The 23,573-nt window shown below is 36.5% G+C and overlaps 1 protein-coding gene across 5 annotated transcripts in view; it reads right to left on the bottom strand.

Moving 5' to 3' along the window:
- LOC139152645 (titin homolog) overlaps window positions 1-23,283 on the bottom strand; it is a 35,337-nt gene extending 12,054 nt beyond the window's left edge. Inside the window, exons 1-10 of one of the 5 annotated variants that reach the window (XM_070725901.1) lie at window positions 22,801-23,283; window positions 19,809-19,863; window positions 16,982-17,180; window positions 14,330-14,395; window positions 13,890-13,913; window positions 10,309-10,504; window positions 9,616-9,746; window positions 8,465-8,704; window positions 3,011-5,771; window positions 2,225-2,271 (exon numbers count right to left, since the gene is read on the bottom strand). In XM_070725901.1, the coding sequence (XP_070582002.1) occupies window positions 2,225-2,271; window positions 3,011-5,771; window positions 8,465-8,704; window positions 9,616-9,746; window positions 10,309-10,504; window positions 13,890-13,913; window positions 14,330-14,395; window positions 16,982-17,180; window positions 19,809-19,863; window positions 22,801-23,148 (4,067 nt within the window). In that variant the 5' untranslated portion in view covers window positions 23,149-23,283. The remainder of the gene's footprint in view (window positions 1-2,224; window positions 2,272-3,010; window positions 5,772-8,464; window positions 8,705-9,615; window positions 9,747-10,308; window positions 10,505-13,889; window positions 13,914-14,329; window positions 14,396-16,981; window positions 17,181-19,808; window positions 19,864-22,800) is intronic. The other 4 variants (XM_070725902.1, XM_070725903.1, XM_070725904.1 and 1 more) reach the window with 4 other exon arrangements.
- Between the last annotated feature and the right edge of the window lie 290 nt (window positions 23,284-23,573).

Raw genomic sequence — 23,573 nt, 5'->3', positions numbered from 1 at the left:
AAAATATGTCCCTTCACTTAAATGTGATATTTTCTGAAAGTCATTTTAATCCATCTATGCATGCTTTAAGACACAAACATACAAAGTTTTGATAATCTGGTCATGATGCATGACCAACATACTTCTTAATACAGCACAATGGTTTGAACCTGATTGGTACACAATATAGATTTTTGGACTGACAGGGTGTTGGTTACCCGACCAAATTAATGCTCTGGGCGTTTATCAACCTCCAGGTATGCCAGTGACAAATTTACCCATTTTTTTGAATAAACGCTCAGGGCCCATTAGGCGAAAAAAAAAAACTGTGCTGTTCCGATAACATGGTTTTGAAAAATAGGGTAGGTAGGTCGGCAGGAATTTTTTTTCCAAAATATTTTCATTTTTAAATATGCATTTTTCAGGGGTTGAGGGCGGCCAAACACTGGCCACAAGATTTCTAGAAAAATGTATCATACATATAAAAGGAAAAAACAATAAAAGACATCCTCGTTCAAGCCAAAATCAAATGCCAAGTAATGAACCCCTGATTTTATGGATTTTTTTTTCCTTTCTTTTTTTTTTACTTCTGTGTTCACGTAGCTCTAAAACGTTTAAGGTTGGCAGGTAAAAAATAGGATAGGAACGGCACAATTTTTTTTGTTTAGCCTTATCAGAAAACTCCGGCAGTCATGAATGTTAAATTTTTCCTTGCTTTCTCTGTTTCTGTCCTGGAGTCCATACCAAATAGGCAGTGGATGATGTAAAAACACAAAAAATGGATCAGTTACCATACAAAAAAACTAAAGCATACCATGGAATCATTGCATGCACTTTGTGATCATAATATCCCTCCAACAGTTAGATTCAAAGTCCTCCAGCATTTCTATAAATGCATGCACGGACAGTAATATAAACTGAAAATGACATTAAAAAATTAGCTAATTTCGTTGTGCGGCCATAATCCAATTCATACATTTACACAGCAATTACTGCATTGTATGTCTGAAAACCAACATGAATTTTCATTGTTTGATCAATGCAAAATCAATATAACTTGTCGTTCCCTCATTTACATTCTTTGTTTACATGTTCAATACTTAATTTGTCACATTTTAAATTGTACAACTGTTGCCCTGGTTAAGTAATATCCATGGCTTTTATTAAGTACTTGAATATTTTGACGTTACTTAGTCTCACAGGGAGAGCCTCTTTAATGACAGAAATGTCTGTTTAATAAATTAAATGGCTTATTAAAATGAAATGTTTTAGTACACAGGGATGGAAGTCAAAAAAAAATGCTTTCTACTGTTAATCGGTAATTTTTCTGTCATAGTTCCAGTTACAGATCCAAAATGGGATTTCTGACTTTAACTGTACAATCTAACAGTGTAAGTCATCAGAATGAACATATGTACTCTGTCAGACACTATTCTATTCTATTCTGATGTGGGCCTGACATTTGATTGTCACTGAATCTTGCTGCAATAACTTGTTTTCCCAAATTCTCTGTGAAAATACCAAGAATCACAATGGATAATAGGTCTGCGCCAAACCATGGCTCTGATGAAAGGGTTAGCCTTAGAATGTGAGCTGACTCTTCTATAACAGAGTATAAATACTACAATTATGACCTTGACTTTGCTCCAAAATTATGTGTTAGTATTTTTCAATCATACTGCGCAGTATTCCCTCACCCTTTGTTTTATATCTCTGTGGCATGAATAATATTTACAGGGATGAACACATTCAGTATCTGGTATTACTTTGCTTTCAATATTTGATGTTTCATCTTCACCATCACTTTGAAAAAGAACTCAAAATGACTACTTTTTACTGATTTTCACTGATTAACTCTGGTAAAGGTAGGTGTTACGTACCTTACAATTTTACATCTGACCTAAAAATATGGTACTCCATATTGCTCTTAAAAGACGGCAACTCAATAACTGCTTTCACTGGTATGAAACTAACATGGAAATACTTATATTACATGTATTGAACATTTGTTTGTCTGTGTTGATGTCCATGTACAAGGTAACCAGCATGATGTGAAGTAGTCTTTACATCAACTCAAGTAAGTCAGAGCAAGACAGAGACAATGGCTGTCTGAATCACTGAATGAGGAAATATCTTGATTGTAATTTGAAAATCCAGATTATGTACTTTAGATAAACATTTTTGCAATGGATTGGTCTGCAATTGTTGATAAAACTGAATAGTTGAGAAGTTCAGCAACACTCACCTGACATTTGCTCCAATGGTTTGTGATTCCATAATGTCCATCTTCTGGTGAAATTAAAACAGAACACAAAAACATTAAGTGGACTTACATAGTTTGTACTGCCTTTGTTGTTATTTTACTTTTCAGTTGATTTCTCTAACAATATATATTTGTATGTCAAGTGTGTTGGCATTGATAGTTCAACAAAAATACTCTTAACTGTACAAGGAGTGATAACAAAACCTAGGATTGGTCATTATTTAGTACCACAAATGCATTACATATTCAGCTCAACTTTCTTTCTATTTTGATTATGTGTACCGTATGTACAGGTATGTTCATGTAGCTCATTGCAACAGTTTTCATTTCTGACACAACTCATATTCATTTCAAAATTGAAAAGATATTTCTGCTGGATTGTGTACCCATATTCTTTAATAAAGAGGTTTGTGTACACATACATGTAGAAACCATGATATTTCATTTTTTTTTTGCCTGTGTCACATTAGTATTTGCAATTTGTAAAGAGAATCAAGTACCAAACATAAGACCAATGGGCATACCAACCCCAGTTCAGGGGGAAGTCTGACAGTTAAAGGTATACAGTCACCTGTAATCTAAATATGCCCATATAAGGTCAAAGGGGTGTTCCTTGGTATTCAAAATGCCCATGTGAGGGCGCTGTTTTTAAAAAGCAGCCACCCGCTTAAAATCTGTGATTGGTTAGATTTTCTCTTTCCATAGTAACTGTGGCAAAATTGGAACAGGTGACAGTATACCTTTAAAGTACTACCCTGCGTTAATTACCTTCAGACTGTCATCTGTCTTCAGGGACAACTCTGAAAATCCAGCATCAATTTGCATCTCCTCCTCTTCGTCCTTGTCTCCAGCCAATGACACAGCTTCACTGACATGCCCACTGTCACATACATCATCATGTGATGGTAGATTCTCATGTGATTGGTTGGAAGTTCTTGAAGACCGGGATGGCCTTGGAAGATCTCTGGAATACTGTTCAACAGAATACTCTGGGTTCACAGTGGAATCAAGCCATAGTCTTTGAGTCTCTGGAATGAAGTTTGGCACAGGTGATGTAAAGGAGAATTCATCATCTCCAGCATCACCTTGATGGAATGAATATGCTGCCTCTGGTGTTCCAAACATCTCCTTGTACTCAGCAACAATTTTCTCCAGTTCTGAGCTTGGGTCAAGTTCTGAAAACTCCTCTGGTCTTGTAGGAGTGGAATGCGTCTGATGCTTGGAACTGTGCTTCCTATCAGAGTGGAATTTTGCAGACTGTGGTCTTTGACGAGCTCTTGAGCTTGCAGTGGAAGACATTAGAGATGACTTTTTGCCTTTGACTGTTGGCAAGTAGGTGTGTCCGGTGTGACTATGTAAATATGCACTGCTTGGTCTGGGCCTTCCAACTTGAGTATTTCCACTTTCTGTTTTACTCACAGTGTCCAAAATTCTGTTTGAATCTCTCAGAGCCTTCTCAATTTTATCCAGCTCAATCATGTACATCTCATGTGTACTAACTTTCTGCTCATCATTTTGTTTTGGCGTCATTTCTTTCTTGCCATCTCTCTGTCTTTCAGCAGTCCGTTTTGACTTCATCAAAACCTTGCTGTTTGGACACACACACATTTCTGAGTCCAAACCACAAAAGTCGCAATATTCATCTGAGTCCGATGAAAGTTTCATAGCACCAGGTTTTTTCAAAGACGCTTCCTCCTCTTCATCTTGAGTTGAATCTTTACTTTCCTCATCAGTTTCTGCATCTTTTTTATCCCCATTATTGTCTCTCTTATCATTATTGCCATCTCTGTCATTCCCACTGTTTCCTCCTCCACCCTGTCCACCCCCACCCTGAGACCCATCACTGTTGCCATGGGAACCACCATCCCCGGCACCACCAGCATCACCACCACCACCACCACTGCCAGCCCCACCTGGATCATTCCCATCCTTTTTGTCCTCAGGATGCTTGTTGTCCTGGTTACCACTTTCATCAGCATCTTCTGGTTCCTGCTGTTTTTCTTTTTTAATTCCTTTCTCTTCAGTTTCCACATTTTCTGTTTCTGTGCTTTGCTCCCTCTGTCCACTATTCTGTACTTTTAATGCAGAGTTTTGGGTATCTAATGGTTTATCACCAGCGCTATTAGGAGTAGTTTGTACTGTACCATCCTTCCCTGTTTGTTCACTGATAATTTCTTGGGATGTTTCTACAACAGTTTTCTCAATCACAACTTTGACATCATTCTGACCAATCTCACCCATAACTTCTGGACTTTGAATTTTGTCAACCTCCTGGCTATCATTTGTGGCACTTCTGTCTGCAGGGGCTTGCGTTTTGTCGACGACAGAGATAGGTTCAGGGACACTAGTGTCTGCAGAGGCCTGTGTTTTGTCAACCTCCTGGCTAGGTTCAGTGACAGTATTGTCAGCAGTCACTTGTGTTTTGTCGACCTCTTGGCTGGGTTCAGTGACACTGCTTTCTGTAGTGACTTGTGTTTTGTCAACCTCCTGGCTAGATTCAGTGGCACTACTGTCTTCGGGAACTTCTGTTTTGTTAACCTCCTGAATAGGTTTTGCAGCACTAGTGTCTGCAGTGACTTCAGTCTCTGCCACCGGTTCTGTTTCTTTGTTGACTTGTGCTGCCTGTGGTGGCGCTGTTTCATCTGGCTTTTCCGCAGTGGTTTGACTGTCAGGCATAAAATCTGCTGTATTTCCCTGTTCTGGGCTTTTAGAATCTTCATTAGCCAGTTCAGTTTCTGTAACTCCCACTGTTTGTACTTCGTTATTGTCAGGAGATGCTATCTTCTCTACAGTCTCATCTCCTTGACTTTCATCTTTTTGAATTCTCTCAGCTTTATCACTCACACTATCTCCTTGGCTAGGACTTCTTTTACTGCTTTCACATTGACTGCTTGCTTCAGTCCGTTCCTCAATGTTTTCCAGAGTTGTCACTCTTCTTTCATCCTCAGGCGTTGCTACCTCTTTCACATCTCCATCCTGCTTAGTTTCAACGGTCTTGGCATCATCAGAGGCCAACAGCTGTTCGTTGACCTCTGCCTGTTTTTCTGTTGTATCTTTTCGTTCATCTGTAACTTCAACATTTGTCGGTTCAGATACCTGATCTTCAGAACTCACTATCTTGTCAGGCTCCTCAGCATCAGGTTGCTCGCTGACATCATGCTGTTGCTTGGCAACTATCATTTCATCCTTTCCATCTTGAATTCCATCAGCGGCATTGTCTTTAACTTGAACATCATCCACAGTTCCATCCTTCATTTCCTCCTCTTTAGCCACATCTGTCTCCTTTGAAACAGCTTCAGCATCATTTTCTGTTTCCTGGAGACCGTGCACAAGTTTGGTCTCCTCTCCACCATCTTGTGTTTCACTTGTGGCACCAGGGTCCTGTGTTTCACTGCTTTGCACAATCTCTGACTGACTCACATCACTGGTCAAACCATTTGGAGGGATGTTCTGGTTTTCTTCATCAGCTTCTGACTCCTCTAAAGGATACTCAGACAGTTTATTCACCCAAATTTGGGTTTCACCGTTCCTGGTTCGAATAAAAAAAAGTCATCGTTGATGACACAGTCCCCACTTGTTAATGGGTACTTTGATTACATGTCCTAAGAGGATAGAGTCCTCTTCATTAATTGAGACATGCCCAAGTTTTGGCTAAGGACAAGAAAAAATTGTAACAAAATGGCTGCCATGCAGCCATATTGGATCATATCAAGAAACAAATTGACATACATATGTATGACATAGGTTAATGTCCTTGTACCAACTTTGAATAAAATCGGTTAAGATATGCCTTAGAGTATTATGGCCCTCGACAGGAAAAAATCGTAATAAATGGCCGCAAGGCAGCCATATTGGATCGTATCACATAACAAATTGACATGCATATGTATGACATTAGTCAATCTCCTTGTACCAACTTTGAATAAAATCCGTTGAAACATGTCTGAGTTATTGCTCTGTACATGAAAATATCGTAATAAAATGGCTGCCTAGCGGCCATATTGGATCGTATCACATAACAAATTGACGTACATATGTAAGACATAGGTCAATGTCCTTGTACCAACTTTGAATAAAATCGGTTGAGATTTGCCTGAGTTATGCCTCTGCATATGAAAAAATCGTAATAAAATGGCCACACAGCAGCCATATTGGATTGTATCACAAAACAAATTGACATGCATAGCTATGACATTGGTCAATGTCCTTGTACCAACTTTGAATAAAATCGGTTGAAACATGTCTGAGTTATGGCTCTGTACATGAAAAATCATAATAAAATGGCCGCCTGGCGGCCATATTGGATCGTATCACAAAACAAAATGACGTGCATATCTATGACATAGGTCAATGTCCTTGTACCAACTTTGAATAAAATCGGTTGAAACATGTCTGAGTTATGGCTCTGTATATGAAAAAATCGTAATAAAATGGCCGCCTGGCGGCCATATTGGATCGTATCACAAAACAAATCGACATGCATATCTATGACATTGGTCAATGTCCTTGTACCAACTTTGAATAAAATCGGTTGAAACATGTCTGAGGTATGGCTCTGTACATGAAAAAATCGTAATAAAATGGCCGCCTGGCGGCCATATTGGATCGTATCACAAAACAAATCGACGTGCATCTGTATGACATATGAAGTAATCCTTGTACCAAGTTTGAATGAAATCGCTTCTTGCATCTCTGAGATATCTGCGTGAACGGACGGACGCACGCACGGACGCACACACGCACGGACGCACACACGCACGGACATGACCAAACCTATAAGTCCCCCCGGACGGTGTCCGTGGGGACTAAAAAAAAGTTGTAATTAGGCCAAGAAAATTAAAAAGTTTGTTTCTCATCCTAGACATATTGCAAAAATGATGCGGTGATGTAGGTTTTTTTTTTCTCAATTTTTTTCATTTTGAATCAACAAGAACACGCAAAAACAAGAAAACAACATAGGAATGCACGCAGAGATAAATGCACAGCAGTGCTGCTGTAGTATTTTTGTATAGCAACAGTTCTATGGTTTGACTTTTAGTGAAGCAATGCACAGTTTTGACAGCTTAATATAACAGTGACATATGTGTACAGTTCTGAATGGAATGTTAGTGTCAATTATTTTGTTTACAGGTTTGTTTTATACAACACTGTGTTATGCACTATCGTCGCTTATTTTTGTATTCATTTTTTCATTTCATTTCCTCATGAGCAGAAAAAAAGGTTGACGCAGCAGGTCTGAATTGACATGTGCGAGGATAAGAAACAAACATTTTATTTTTCTTGGCCTTATCAAAGGATTGCTCCCATGAGCAGTGGTCCCTAAATATTGGGAACAAAGTGATAAGTGGATGAAGATAGCAACTGATATAGATTTTATCAAAACTATGTCCTCCTTATATCATGTTGAATATCCACCTACAATGGTTTCTTTTGTGAACATTCACTGCAAGTTTAAATGTAACTTGATGATTAGATATGAAAATATCCTACTTAATTGAATACAATGTTTGCAAAGCTTTCTCTGATGCTTCAAACATTGCTGTTGTGATGTTAGGTACATTAAAGTGTTTGTAAATCTTATCATGACTAACCCTTTGAGTGCTGAAGTAATTTTAGTCACCTTGGTTCATAAAATATACCAGAGTCATTTTTCCAAGATTTTTGCCAAAATTTTGATAAAACTCCGTAGCCAATAACATATGATGTCCATTTGGTCCAAAATTATCGAGAAAAACACAGAAAAATTCATAAACATGAGTAATAAATTTTGCACTAAAATTTTGGTGGAAAAAATCACAGCATTCAAAGGGTAAAAAAGGGATGGGGTCGTTGCAACTGCGCTCGAAAGTCGTATTGGACCCATACAATCAATGTACGGTAAACACTGTATCCAAGGTATGTTGGCGATGAAAACATCTTTGTCATAAATGTACATTGTAAAATTTAAATGATGCAGCAATATTGACGTGATGCAGCTAGCTAGATATTAATAATGAAATATATTGTTTGTAAACACGAAAGTCACACAGGCCCAGTTCCAACGACCACTCCCTTAAATTTTTCAAGAAAAAAATTTGTTGCAATGGTAGTGTGACTCCATGGAACGTGACTGACAATCTGATGTTGATGTATTTAAAGTGATTTAGAAAATATGTAGAATCAATGTGATACTATAATGTGTCAAGAAGAGGGTCGTAAAGTAGCAAGAAATATTGAACTTACATAAAATCATGATCTCTCTCCACTAAATCTTGTTCTGAAGCAATGCTGGTCCTGTGAATTGACTCTTGAGTTTTCAGACGTTCGAATTTGATGTCTTTCATCTTCAGCTGTGCCAAGAGTTCCTTCTTCCTCTGAAGCATACGTACCTGACTTGCTGAGTGGTCCCTCTTCTGTGCAATGACTCCCCTACACTGGTAAATGGTAGGTCCCTCCTGTTTGAAATCTTGCAAGGGCTTGAGTCTGTGTTCAAACACAAATGGTTTCTCTTTGAAAAACTATTTCCACATTACATCCAATTTTCTTAACTATATAACTTGCAATAAAAACCCTAACCATTATATCTCTGAGTCTCATATTCTTGGACAGATGTTAAAATGAATTCTAAGATGGACATATGAGCAACATGAACTGTTAAACTTCAACATTTTTGGCAATATACATAATATCAGAATGTGCATTATGATTATATAGCTGATTTTCAAAGGTAAAATTGTGTATTGTTCTATGTACCTGAAATATTTTGCTGTTCAAAACTTGTTGATGAGTTCAGTCTGTACTGACACAGCTACTATGTGATGATGGCATTACTATCATGTACAAAGATAGCAAAATTTACAGCACTGGCGAGTCTGATTTTTACAGCACAATAAACCACCTGTTGAACGTGTCTCAGTTCGCTTTTCCAAATCAATTTGGACACTTGTGTATCCCAGAGGTTGAACTAGCGGTTAAATTTGTGGTAACATTACCTTAGAAACAACATCATGACAAGAAGCCTCTGTTTTCTAAACTTTGCTACAACTATTTGTACTGCGATTTGTACTCTGACCTCTAGTCTTACTTCCGGCAATGGCGTTAGTTACAAAAAACGCCCTCGCTGGTAAAATGATAAAACCTTTCATCTTTCTGACAACTAAATATGGCATGTAGGCACATTTGATGACCAGACTGAGGGTTTATTTGCTTGTGGTTGACATGGTGTTAATATGTTTATCCCCTTGTCTCGGAATGCCTTAGAAGGCATTCTACAATGAGATGTGTCATGTTTAGGTAACACAGCTGACTGTCAAAGCAACCTGTGAAAGAAGGTGTATTTGACTTTGATCTCAGACTGAGCGCTAACAACACAGGATTGTTCCACCACATCATACCTAGCTTTGAGAAGCCGTCCGCTCTTCTTGACAACCACTGGCGCACGCTGCCTGGCAAAAGTTCTGGAAACTTCCAGGATTCCAATGGCTGTCATTTCTTTCATTTCTTGACTGGGGGAGGGTGCTCTTTCCTTTAACAGCAAGAGACCAGTAAAAAAATATCAAAGAAAATCCATGTCCAGAAGATCCAGGAGAAGACTGTCTTGCCTGCCAATTAATTCAGTTAACTTTCACAATGCTTTCAGCCTGACATTCTGATCAATGCACTGTGCAGCTGGTGAAATGTATATTTTTCAGTCAGTGTACTATATATATGTGGTTTGGGAATCTCAAATGGGCCAGTCCTTCAATACTGTGACAGTGTGTACACGCGCATGTACAGTGAAAAATCATTTTGTCAGTGACAGCTTGTACACTGATCATTAATGCATCATACTGTACATGTCCTGTTTTATACATATACCTGGGTATTATTCAATTATTCAATGATACACAGTACATGCCAGAAGAAGTTTCCCTTTCAAGCATCAATGATGCGTAATTCTCATCAAAATGTGTCAGGTAAAGGATTATTGAAATTTATCCCCACACATAAAATCATACATTAAAAGTTCTATGCATGTAAATAAAATAAATAATATAATAAAAGTTTTCCATCCATAAAACCTAAACTGTTGAATTTTTAATATTTACCATTGATTCAATTTCCTCAGACACATTGGGTCCATGTTTGAATGGCTGCATGACTTGTGTATTGGGTTTCCGATTGGCTGGATCAGCGGCATACAATGGTGGTACAGGGTTCTCAGACACATACTGAACAGGTTTGGGCCAGTATCTGTTACCCAGGGACCAAAGAGTTGGAGGCCCTGCCAACGTTGAGGGTGATCTGAAAATATTTTGAATACAAGGCAAGCATTGGTTATTGATTTTCTACTTATTTGAATTTGTTTACCCCATGCCTTTGCAATAGTTTCATTCTAACTATGGAATTGAATATCACTGTGAGCCAAGTACAGAGGTGAAACAGTGGTATCATATACCCTGATCTACTTAATCAAGCTTTAGAGCTATGGTGACTGGAAACTGGACACCTAATCAGTAAATAACCCAGTGATATAGTTGTCCACACAGCAAATTCAGTTTGTAATTAGCCAAATATTTTCTTAACTTGAGACATACTTGTATAGTATTGTAAGTAATTTTTTCAATACTTTGTTGGGAATTCAAGAGTCTGTTCAAATGCATTTCCAAGTTTCATAACGTGAAACAGAACATGGTAGAAAAATATGGAAAATTCATTATTACCAAAGTCAAGTTTTGCACATTGAAAGGTCGAAAAAATGTACTGAGTCAATTAACTTGGACAGAGAGTTTGAAAGGAAATCCAAAGTTTCTGTATCAAAACAAAGTATTTTGAGAGAGCGGGACCATAAGCTAGCACCTTTTAACTTGGGAGTTCATACTCAATATATCATTCTAAGTTTATGAGCTAAAAATGATAGGAGTGCACATGTACATGAAATGCCAAATCAAATTGTACATATGCTGGGATTTTGTTTTGAAAGAGATAAATTTATTTCAACTGTTGCAAATGTAACATAACTATGATTCGCATTAAAATTACATATGCTGGGATGTTGTGCACCCTAAGATGCAGAGCGCCCTCAGTTTCTTTATGAAATTGTATCCTTTATTTTTAACTTTCAGTCATTATATACAAGCTATAGATGGAACTGCATTGTACCATTGAAATCTGGAACGAATGCTTTTGTGGATAAAAACAACATTAACGATAGCAAAGTACACATTCTCACAAAGATGACTAAATGTGATGATAGGGCAAACCATAAATGTGAAATTGTTCAAACCATCGATCAAGCCATCACTCAAGGCCAAACACAATGTATACCAACACAGCTCACAAGGCTGTTTTGTAGATCAGCAGACAGGCACAAAAAGTAGACACATACAAACACATACAACTGTACAATGCTTTGATTTCAGTGAACCACATGATGGGTGATTTGAACGTTGATGGTGACAGCTTGGTTTATAGAAAGTTTAACTATCACATTAATCCTTTGAGTGCCAAAGTCAATTTTTATCGCTTGTATCAAAATATACACCAGTATACTTTTATACAGTATACTTTTTTCTAAATTTTGCTAAAATTTTGCTAAAAATCTGAAGCCAATAAAATGTGATGTTCATTTGGTCCGAAACTGTGGAAAAAATTACAGAAAAATTCACAAAATTGGTAAAATTTTGCATACTATAATTTTGGCGGGAAAAATTGCAGCCCTCAAAGGGTTAAATGTGATGCGGTCATTCAACTCAGCTGCCACTCTACACCGTAAAGGTGTGGTTCCCACACTAGCTGAAGTAGCGGTGATATTATTCTCAAACTTGAGTGACATGTGAATTGAAAATGTGAACTGTCAATAAATTGAATGGAGGATATTACTGATATCATTCCTGTATAAAAACAAAGATCGCATGATTATAGTTTTCAGAAGATGTGACTCTTTTCAGTGTGATGTGCAGAATTCTAGAAATGTTTTCCACAAATCCTAACATGACTGAAAATAGCACATGATGGTAGCGTTTTAGACTGCATAATATACACATATTGAGTTGCCATGAGGGTAACAGCATATGTTTGTGGCCCAGGGGCCAGAGAGTCACTCATAGCAGTGTGTTTCACCAGGCCATCAGAGCCGTATGCACACACTGTGTATAAATATAACATGTAAATATGCAAATGACACAATTTCTGGTATGTACCATAAATTATGTCATCAAAGTATTTTATGTTATATCTACAAGCAGGCAGGGAGTAAAAATCTGACAACTGAAAACATAGCATTTTTACAGAACAACACACATACATGTAGTTACTCACACGAAACAAATATAACAAAATAATTTGAAAAGATATGGACTGTGAGTCTTTGATTTTCATGAAACCAAAATCTCAAGGACATTTTAGATTTGAGGTCAAGAACACTGGTTTTGAATGCTATACTGTATTTGGATTTGTATTTTTATGTGAGCTGCTCAAAATCTGATGTAAAGATTTAGTAAAAAGTGTGAGTGAGTGAATAATCTTCTTGGTATTTTGCCACATGTGGTTTTAGAGTGAAAGCAGTCGGGATGAAGGGGTGGGAAAAGGCATCATTTGTTTAGAGTGCAGTGACTGTAATATGAGAACAATCTCATAACCATGAAACTACAGAGTGAGCAATGCCACTTTTTTCAATTGGATTGACCATTTACTGTACAATGAACTGTAGAAGAGGTGTAATTTGAGGCACTGATAGAAACTATTCAATCAGTATCTAGCCAAATCTCTTGTTTAATTTGATACTTGGATGATTATTGGAAACATGATGAGCACTGCACTGTGGGATAGCCAAACCTGATGCAAATTTAGATGACAGATACACCATGTAAATGTATATGAATGTGTGTTTTGATCTCTTTCTTGAGAAACTTTTATGGTGAGCAAAATGGGACTTACACACATCTTACACTCTGTTTCTTTGTTGTAGATTTTTTATACATGTATGTACAGAGTAAATGCAAATTGATTGGCTTCAAGGGATAATTAGTTTACATGTATGTGTAGCGCCGTACCGTATATGAGTAATGGTCTGGGTTCAAGTTTGCAATAGTACGGAGACATGATGGAAATGTAATTGCAATGATGATATGAAAATGGAGTTTACTTTGTATTGATGGAGCTCCATCCATTGAAATGGTAACTGTTTGTGATCTGTTTGCGGGTAATACTGTAAGTTCAGAAAAGTCTTGGTTTGTACAAATTGTAAGTGCCAATGATCCACATGCAAATGAGTCAGAACAGAATGTATGGCAAGATGTGACCACATTGTACAGCATACTGTACATGGGATTCAGTATGAAATTGATTGTTTGCAACTGTCATACAATTAATTGTGAAAACAGCAGTTACAGAGTGTGAATGGAGAGAACAAAAATTTTCGTCAATCAATCAAAACTTTTCTCTTACATTTCAGTGAAACCCTGTGCAAAGTATGCACTAAATAATCAAATACGATGTCCATTTCAAATTTAAGATATACAATGTACCTGGTATAAAAAGAGGCACATAGCATCATGGGAAAGTACATTCCCGTGTACTAAACTTAACATGGACACATGCACACACAAAATTTCATGTGAAACAGTCATATAGACAGACACGCATACATAAAGTTGTGTCAAAAGTTTGAGATCCATGAATGCAATACCTGAAGGAATGCCGGCTGTGGTTGCTGCCATGTGGAAAAAAAGTAGAGGTGCACGTTAGAAATGGGGGTAAGGGTGTACATTTGTAAAGATGGAGGTGAGGGGGAGAGGGGGGGAGGGAGAACTGTTGAGAGGAATGAAGTGGAACTTATGACCATGATGCAATGTTTTAGCAAAATTATAGAGTTAGAATATAGATTAATTAAAGGAAGCACTGAATCTTGTAGTTGTACCATTAAAAAAATCACAAACTAAAACGTAAATTTCTGCAGAATAATGAAGGGAAAATAGTGTAAAGGAACATCAAAAAATTCAACAAGAGCTGAAAAAGCACATTTTTGCTTGTTTAATCAGTCAGAAAGAAGGGAAACGTAACAGGCACAGCAAACCAGGACTGGTTAATTAGTCATGCATTGATAGATTTAATTAGGGATATACTAACGAGGTTTGACTGGAGGCTCGACTTAAAGCCCTTAGCTTTCCCTTCTTTAATTCACCTTTCTTTTTCCTAGAGACATAACATTAATAGTAATTATTGAGAAGGGAAAAAGTTGGCTTTTTAACAGGGAAAGAGTAATGATACATGAATGGTTGTGACAATGGTAGTGGGTGCACTGTGTGTGTTGACTACAAAGCAAATTTTAAAAACAAAATCAAATTTCATGCATTATTTTGGAACAGAATAAAGTACCTGTGAAGTGCATCTTGATCAAGGTCAAGATAAATGTTGTGTGATGATGTTATGAATTGGGATTGACTCAAAGGAAGGGAAGTGGTGTGTCTGTATGAATGTGTACTGTAACTGTATGCCAATGTGTGTGGCTCCAAATGTTAATAATTACAAAAAGTTAATAATCACATCAAAAGTCAAATTTCACACATGGATTAGTTTATATCACCATAATTGTTAAAAAGGTGCTTATCAGACAATGTCATTTTAATTTTGAAGCAAAAACATTTATTTCATAAAAACTGTGATGATGAACTTGAACTTTCTCTGATTGCTAGAAATACAGCTTTGTTCTTGCCAAATAAATGAAAAGGTCTGACGACAAACAAAAGACTACTGTACATGTACAGTATTTGTTTTCAAATTTTTGCTTGTTCAGTTTTGTTAAATTCAAAATGTTACACACAACATTTTTGCAATGAGATCTTTGTAAATTCAGTAACTGGACACCATCACTTCAGTTTTCAAATCCAACATGGCTGTGGGCTTTCAGTCACTATGACAATTTTGGTACCGTTGTGATAAGTGCCTGTTTAATAATCACTTATGGCAGCTCAAATTTCATGAAAATTCAGTAATACCGGTATTCACTTAATTTCATAAGTTACTTTCATCTCAGTTTTATTGTTTGTTTTTTCAATTTTTAATAGCTCACACCGTCCTATACGATGATCGTTGGTACCATTAACACTCAAATTTTATGAAAACACTTCCGGTAGCAATGCACACATCCACACAAATTAAAATACATATCAGGGCATTAATGACCGGAATGCCAAATTACTGTTATATTGCAACCCCAGAGCATATAGCATCTGTCTTTTATTTGCAACCCATGCTAGCGCAGATAAAACATGCAACAACTCATGAATAAACTTTATTAGATTTTTACACACTTCATTCACGACAACTTTAAGCTTGGTTAAACCTTTGAAATGAGAACATGTTGATTAGAAACAGCATGTTTTCTACTTCAAATTTGCGGTATTCACTCAAACAATTGGTTTCCATGGGAGGGAGGGAGGACGGAGGGAGGGAGGGGGGATCTGTTCATAAATGTCAAATGCCTATCTATTGGTACAGTTTACCTGGTATATCTTGCCACTGTAATGTGGTCATGACATAATTACAACTGGAGTCTAAACTGACTACACGTTGCTAATCATCAGAGCTATTTATTGTTCATTGATTTTCGATTAAGTGAATCAGTCAGTTATTTTAAGTCCAGAACATGAATGAATTCGCAGATACATTTTTTTAAAACTAATATGAACAGCTGCAGAACGTGTACTAATGTGTTTAGGAAAACTTGCAAATATTTGGTAAGACCAGTGTATTGTCAGGTTTTCTTAATTTTTTACATTTTGATTATGGCATGTTTAACTAAAAGTTGCAGGAAATGATAAATTTGGAATCTTACCTAACCACAAAACAAACCATACAGATAGCCAGATAATTCCAAAGTACATATTTGACTCAATGAAAAAATTTTGTCATGCTCAAATTATTATTAGTGATACCAGTATATCATTTGTAACTTAACAACAGCTGTCAAATGCTCAGTTTTAATTTCAAATCTGCTGAATTTGGAAATTTTGGTACCTGTATTTTCACTCCTCAATGAATGGAAATTTCCCATTCTTGTGACCCAGAATGAATGACGGATCTGGTATTATATTAGATGATGTGAACCTACACTGTATGCTACAATCTGCAATGCTAATAAAAACATTGTCTTGAAGACTTATTTATCCAGGTCTGAAGTATCAATGTTTGTGAAGCTGGCTTTCCAGCCAACCATTTACTGGTAATTATGCTGTTTGCTTTATGGTTTTATTTTAATTTGTTTAAATCTAAGGTTTGACCAAGCTCTGCTCTCACCCATTTACTGACATTAATGGAATGACCTGCATGTATCCATTGGAATCTGATGCAGGAACATTCCAAGATTGCGGTAATTTAGGGTGGAAAAGTGCAAACACTCAAAAGCTTCAAATTTTGAGCTGGCATATTAAACTAATTTCTTTCGGATGTTAAAGTTCCATGCCAATCAATGATGATTTGTAAACACATTGCGATGAATCAGAATACCATAGGTGAGGTTTATGAATATTAATGACTCCATTTGCATGCTATTTGAATAAATTGAATTATTCGTACAAACAGCACACTTGTAAGTATTATTTTACTCAAACACTGACACTTGATCAATTGCAATGGCTGTTGTTGAAAAGTATAAAGTTCTTGCTATGGTGAGAAATTCAATCACTCAGTTTTGTCAGTGCCACAAATCACCAATACCTTGCCTGTAACTCCACATGCGTTTAGTATGCACACATTTTACCAGCTACATTTTTCACTTACTTGTAGACATTGTAGAATTCTATAGGTGTCATAAATCCCTGGACGGATGGGGTGGTGACAGGGCGGGGTGATCTAGGAGGTGAAATTGTACCTCTACCAAAACTGAAATAAGGATCTGCAGTCTGTGGCTTTTCAATTTGTTTTGGTTTTCTTGGAGTTCTTCTTGGCTTACCACTGGTTTTCACAGTCCTTTCATGATCTATAAATTTGTAAACAAAGAATTAAATGAAAATACAGTATTTATGATGTCAATGACTGACAAGAATATGTATAGGGATCCTGCTATAGACTTATATAATTTTAGCATTGTGACCGCAAAGTGGACATTTTTAAGTCACAATATTGCTGCTTGCCACTGCATTCATCTATTCACATGAGCATATATATTGGTTATTCTAAGTTGGCGGCTTATTAAAGTTGTCAATATTTATGTGAATTATGTCAGCATATTCTTTCTTTTCAAAAAGATACCGACACAATACAGTAAATTTATATGTGTATAATTGATAACAGAGAAAAAGGTCATTGTCTTGGTAAAAGAAAAACCATAGTCTCCCAATCAATATATTATAACAAATACGGTGTCATGACACATACAAATATTTACTCAACAAATTCTTAATACACTTAATCCTAGAAAGTGAACTACAGCACCTTGAAGCTGGTATATTTTGCTTCTGTTTGAAATTTAATAGTGTAACCTTAGTTTCCGTCTTTCAGCAGGGTTGCTGTCTTGTGTTACTTAATTGAATTGTTGTCTGATGTTAAAGTGGATAGCATTTTTTGAACGATACATTGCACTACTTCATTGATTAAACTTTTGACATTTTCTGTCATAAGATCAAACATTAAAGGGCTCATTTACTCCTGGATTTATCTTACAAGAAATCTGTTTACAAAATAATATTAAAAGCCCCTACACGACACAAAAACTTGTGTATCACTTTACATGTACAGTACCTTGTAAGACGGTTTTTTAGACCTAACCAAAGTTGATGCCAGTTTTCCTGATTTGCCCGGTACGTATTTCCTGAACAGGTACAGCATACAGTAGACAGTACCAGCTATAATATAGCTACTGACAGTCTATTAGAGTTTTGTGTTCATATTTTTCCTTTATATTTATAATGATAATGAACAAACTGATGTACATACTGGATAATATTGAGAAGTGGTTGTGGTGCCTTAAAGTGTGCACTACACGGCTACCACTTGTTTGACACATAAATGCATGATTATCACATGCATTTTGTACATGTAGATTCAAAATGACTTTCTAAAAATTCAGTATTATGTGGTTGTCATTTCAGGGGCTGAATAGGTCAAGTGGTTAATGGTTGGAGGTGTGGGATCATCAATATTTTGTGTGACTCGGCCTGGCAACCTCCTTGCTTTGACAATTTTTTTTCTGTAATACGACCACTCAAGCAGACCAATGTACGCCATTGCAAATGTAAGATGCCGAGAAATGTAGTGCCACTGACCCACTGGAATCACTGGATAAAAGCCCTAAAGACCACCAAATAGTAAATGGATTTTTCTTTCATATCAGTGCCAAAAAGTATTTAGCTGTGAATGCGGAGCATTACTGTTGCAGGCTACTGCTTGAGAGTAGGTCATGTTAGGGTCATTCTCACTGCAGTAACACTGCACAGTCACAGATGCTGGGTATTGAACCTCTCATTACATACATGTAATTACAAGAGACCCTTGGTGATAGATTGCTTGTACTTAAAAATTTCTAAGATTTCACATTGACTGATCAACGATTATTCGAAAAGATACTCAACCTAGAAGTCTCTGCTTGCACTTTCCTGTCCATTAGTAATATTGCTTTATCTGAAGCACCACTTCTGAAAGAACTTATTACAACTGGGGTCCCTACTTGGCTACACTTTATGAAAGGTTATTAGTGGCAGGTACAAGGTAGCTGAAAAGTGTGTTTAGCGTCATGGCAACTTGATGGACTTCAAAGAAAATGCATCCAACAAAACAGGAATGATGAAAGTAACATTTTATGAGTGATACTTAAACACTATCCTGCTCTAAGGTTGAAAAGTACCGATTAGTCAGTGATTTTAAACAAAGTTCTTCTTACATGTAACAATGGCTTTAAACCCTTCAACAATACCAATAGTCATTAATTGTCTCATAGATGAGTAGTTATACTAGAGGTAGTTGAAATAAAGAGATTGTAAGTGAATACAGTATATCCAATATCCAAGCATCAGACAATGACACAATGTCCAGAAGATTTGTTAGTATTCAAAGGACCTACCAGTACGTGAGTATTTTCAAAATGTGTCCATTTGCAACAACAGCAGCATGGCACAAATGCCAAATGCTGTATACTATTGATGCAGATATTTTTATTGAAGCTTTACACTGCCCTAGCATTAACAGAAAAATCTTGCATGTAGTGAGAATGTTGTTTTGTCACAGAACAAGCTTTATGATATTAAAATTATATTGTTAACATCATATCATCAGGTGCAGCAAGTATTTCCGCCAAGCCACCCTAACAAGTTGGTTCAATGCCATCCAATACAGTACTGTTCACTGAGAGTTGGAACCAAGCAAATCATGTAGGGATGAAAACATTGGGGGTTTCTCTTGTCATAAAAGTGTAGCATTGATAGTGTTTTCACAGAGGTAAACTCAAAAGTCAAATCCATACACAGATTTTGTATAGCGTAATCTAAGCTGCTGAAAATATTATTCATATGGTTTTTTTCTCAGCTTTGATAATATTCCCTGGATATTGAGAAAGATAGACAACATTTACTTTTCCTTCCAGAGTACACTAAGTGTAAATGTACATATTTACCTGTTGAAACTGTTGTTCCTGCTGGCAAGTTGTCAACACTCAGAAATGGAGTTGGCTATAGAGAGAAAATAAAGGAAAATACATCATCAGTAATTTCATTAAAATTCATCAGAATTTCTCTCTAAAGATTTAAGCCTGTCTTTTCATAATTAAAATAATCTTCAAAAGTCTGTAAATGTTTCCCTTTCCTCACATCACTTTTACTGCCTGCCCATACTTCAACGTAAACAATGTTATTCATTAAGATTTTTGTCCGATGTAATTTACAACATAATTACACCACAACACTACCGTATGGTACCCTATGCACCAGTGGTTCAACACATGGATTTTTTTATTATGTTATGAGTTTTAGAAAAATTGTATTTGTAGTCAAAATTTGGAATTTTTGTGACATATTTTGTGTATCACATTCCTGAAATTGTAGAGAACCCCTGAGCCCCAAAATGGCATCTTTTTTTCATCTCTGCAATTATCAATGGGCCAAAATAAGGAAAACTTTTAGTAGGAAACTTTTTTTTTATTATATATAGCAGTATTACAATTTAGTATCAGTAGTAACAAATTATTAAAGTAATATAACAATTGTTTTAGTTCAACTGGTCTACTGCTGACCAATAAACTGCCGTTTTCAATTTAATGTGAATAAGTTATTACAATGTGATGTCACTTTTATGGCTGTGTTTTTGTTTGCACAGTATTGCACGATTATAACTGTTTCAAATGTATACATTCAAGTACTCTGAATCAGAGAATGGTAGTTAAGTAGCTGATGATTTTACATTCTGTTAAGTTTCAACATTGAATATTATCATTAATGCAAAATTAAACAGGGAAACGGCCGCTGAGTGAAGTAATATCTGCATGTGCTATCAGTTGATCATAATTATAGACCTTTGTATTAATACCATTGTTAACAGTGTATACATGTCGAGATTTCTCTGCAGATTCTAACAATTTCCAACTAACTGCATCAATGTAGTCTAGACTGTTTAACATTCTGGATAAACTGCATCAGTGTTCATCTGAAATTACCGAAATATGATTTTTTTCAAAATACATGTCCATATTGGTTTTCTAAGTTATGATGAGTATTATGGTACAAAGCAATATGTATCCATTAAAGATAACGTGATTTGTTCAAATAAATTTGTTAAAAAGTCGATTTTTGTTGCATTTATATTATTCAACGCCAACAACTTCGTTCAGATCAAGACAATTTTTTTCAGATTTTTCCCAAACTTTTGGTCAAAAAGTGCAGCCCATAAAAATTTATACCCATTTACTCCAAAATCATTAAAAAATTACAGAAAAATTCATAAAAATTTATAGAATGTTGCCCTGATATTTTTGGGGAAAAATTACAGTGCTCAAAGGGCTAGTCTTTTCAAACAGAAACTGCAGGCGTAACATCTTCAAAACTCAAACTACCAGGAAGTATCAATGCTGTCAGTTATAAGATAGAAATATGTTTGGGGCTTCTTCAGTTGAGTTCAGCGTTTCTGAGATTCCATTCTCTGTTGCATAATTACTATTGCAAATGGCCAAATACAGCTCAAAGTATAATTATACTGCATATGGTGATGTGTTTTTAGCTTGTGGAAAATTGCTTGTATTGTCTTCTGTGGGCTTTGTGAGTTGTCTACTTTGTACATGATGCAATAGTCAAACCTGCTGCATAGTTTATACATGTAGCACATGCCAATCATCTTTAGAATTCTCTTCAAAGTCAACAATGTATAACTTGTCATCTTCATCTGATCTGATGAAAGTTTTTTCACTTTCATCAATGCATTGGGCTATGGAGCCAGAAGCCTTTTTCCTTTCTTCTTTCAAACCATCTCGTGAGAAAAGAAATTTGTGAAGAATAACAGGTTGGAAACCAAAGCATGTTGGGAACTGAATGCGCACTGTGTGGATCCTGATTTAAATCCAAAGTCAACTGTACAATTGCACAAAGAGGTCTGTTCAATTGCTAAAAGAGATCAAGCAACCCATTTATTGCTCAAAATACATGTGTATCTACCCAACAGCATTAGATTACTACTCTACCCACAGCTGTGTGAATCAAAATTCCACCAAGATATGTCATGCTGTGAACTTCTACACTGAATGAAAAGTTCCCGCGTTTCTCGACAAGTAATGGGAATCAATTATGATAGGAACCTGTTCACAAAAAATCAAATATCTTAAAACTTGGCTATATGAATTAAAATTCTGGCATTGCCTTATTTGTTAAATTTACTTGATGTGCAATTTTTATTCAACTCTGAATACACACCTGAGAACACTTTGTAGTGAAAATACTGATAAATGAAAATTATTGACAAAATTAATAAATATTGCTAGTTAGTAATAGCCGATCGAGGCTCCTCTCTCCAAGATAAATAGAGACTGACCAACTGACAGAAATAATATATGCTAGCAGACAAACACTTTACCACTGGTTTAATTAACATCGACAGTCATACTGGGAAGGTGTCCCTGGAGATTTACATGTACACACTCAATATGTGTAAGCTGCCCTGATGTGAGTGCTAGTTGTGATGATTAATGAAATAATATTTATTTATCGCAATTTCAAATCCATACATGGAGTGTGCTGATCGAGTGCCTGTGAAAGGTGTCATCGGTACAGTAAGACACACAAAACTGAACATTTATTCCACAAATGGTTGGCAACGCCTTCAAATATTTTTTATGGATTCACAACGGTGGCATGTTTACTTACGAGGAGCCTAAGAGACATCATGATGGTCTGTCAACGAGGAATTCTGGTATGAACTTAAATCACACATATCGCCAACAGAGTGAGATAGCAGTGTCGATTGGAAAATGTTTGTTTGTTTACATACTGATATTTCTCTTGTAATAAGAATGAACATCTGATAACCACCTACTCACCCTGTTCAAGGCAGATCAGAATTGGAGTACAGTTATACTCTCGCAAACTGTCGCTCGACTGTTTTAAGCTAAACACTATGTCACTCACCTCAAAAGATTTCCTCGGTCTCGCTCTTGATCGCAGAGAATTTCTGCTCTGAATTTGAAAACCCGGAGTTCTAAGTTTCGAAGTCTCTCTGGAAATCACTGGCGCCACAAAAACGTTCTCCGGGACACCATTTTGTCTCTTGTGTTCGACAGGTGACCTAATTTCAACATCAGCAGACAAGTCAGTAAGTTTTGAGTTTTCGCCATAAACTTTTTGACTCTGAGCCTGAGACTCGAGCGGAGATACAAACCGGTTATCGTGTTCCTCCTCCACATCGGGGTCTCGCCATCGAATGGTTGATGGTCTTGTGGTAGGTGATCTACTTTCTACCTTTTCCATTATCATCATCGGTTAAATTTCTCCTTGCATTATCCGATTTCCAAAAAGTCGAGTTTCAGTCTGTAAATCCACCCTCGGTCATAACATGACACTGTACGCCATTTTGACACTTTACTGCTGCTCTAAATGTTTATCAGTGCGCGAGGAAAATAAACCGTAGCGTTTATGAAATACATCAGTCACTGTTGTTTTAAGTGCAGACATATTATTCACATTATTTTAAGTTTCCAGTGTGAAAAACAACCATGAAATAAGGTGAATGCGAATAATAGCGTTGCCAACAAATAATTGCGGATTGATATTGTCAACCTGTTTATATAATAAGGCCTGTTGCTATTAGAAAGGTCAATGGGAGGTCAGTTGTCATTTCAAACATCGGCTGTATCTGGATAGAGGGCGCAGTGTATTATCAAACAGTGTGGTCGATCTGATGG

This window comes from Ptychodera flava, chromosome 16, assembly GCF_041260155.1.
Source record: "Ptychodera flava strain L36383 chromosome 16, AS_Pfla_20210202, whole genome shotgun sequence".
NCBI lineage: Eukaryota > Metazoa > Hemichordata > Enteropneusta > Ptychoderidae > Ptychodera > Ptychodera flava.
The sequence above is the reverse complement of the archived record's forward strand: the minus strand, read 5'-3'. Positions and strand labels throughout refer to the sequence as shown.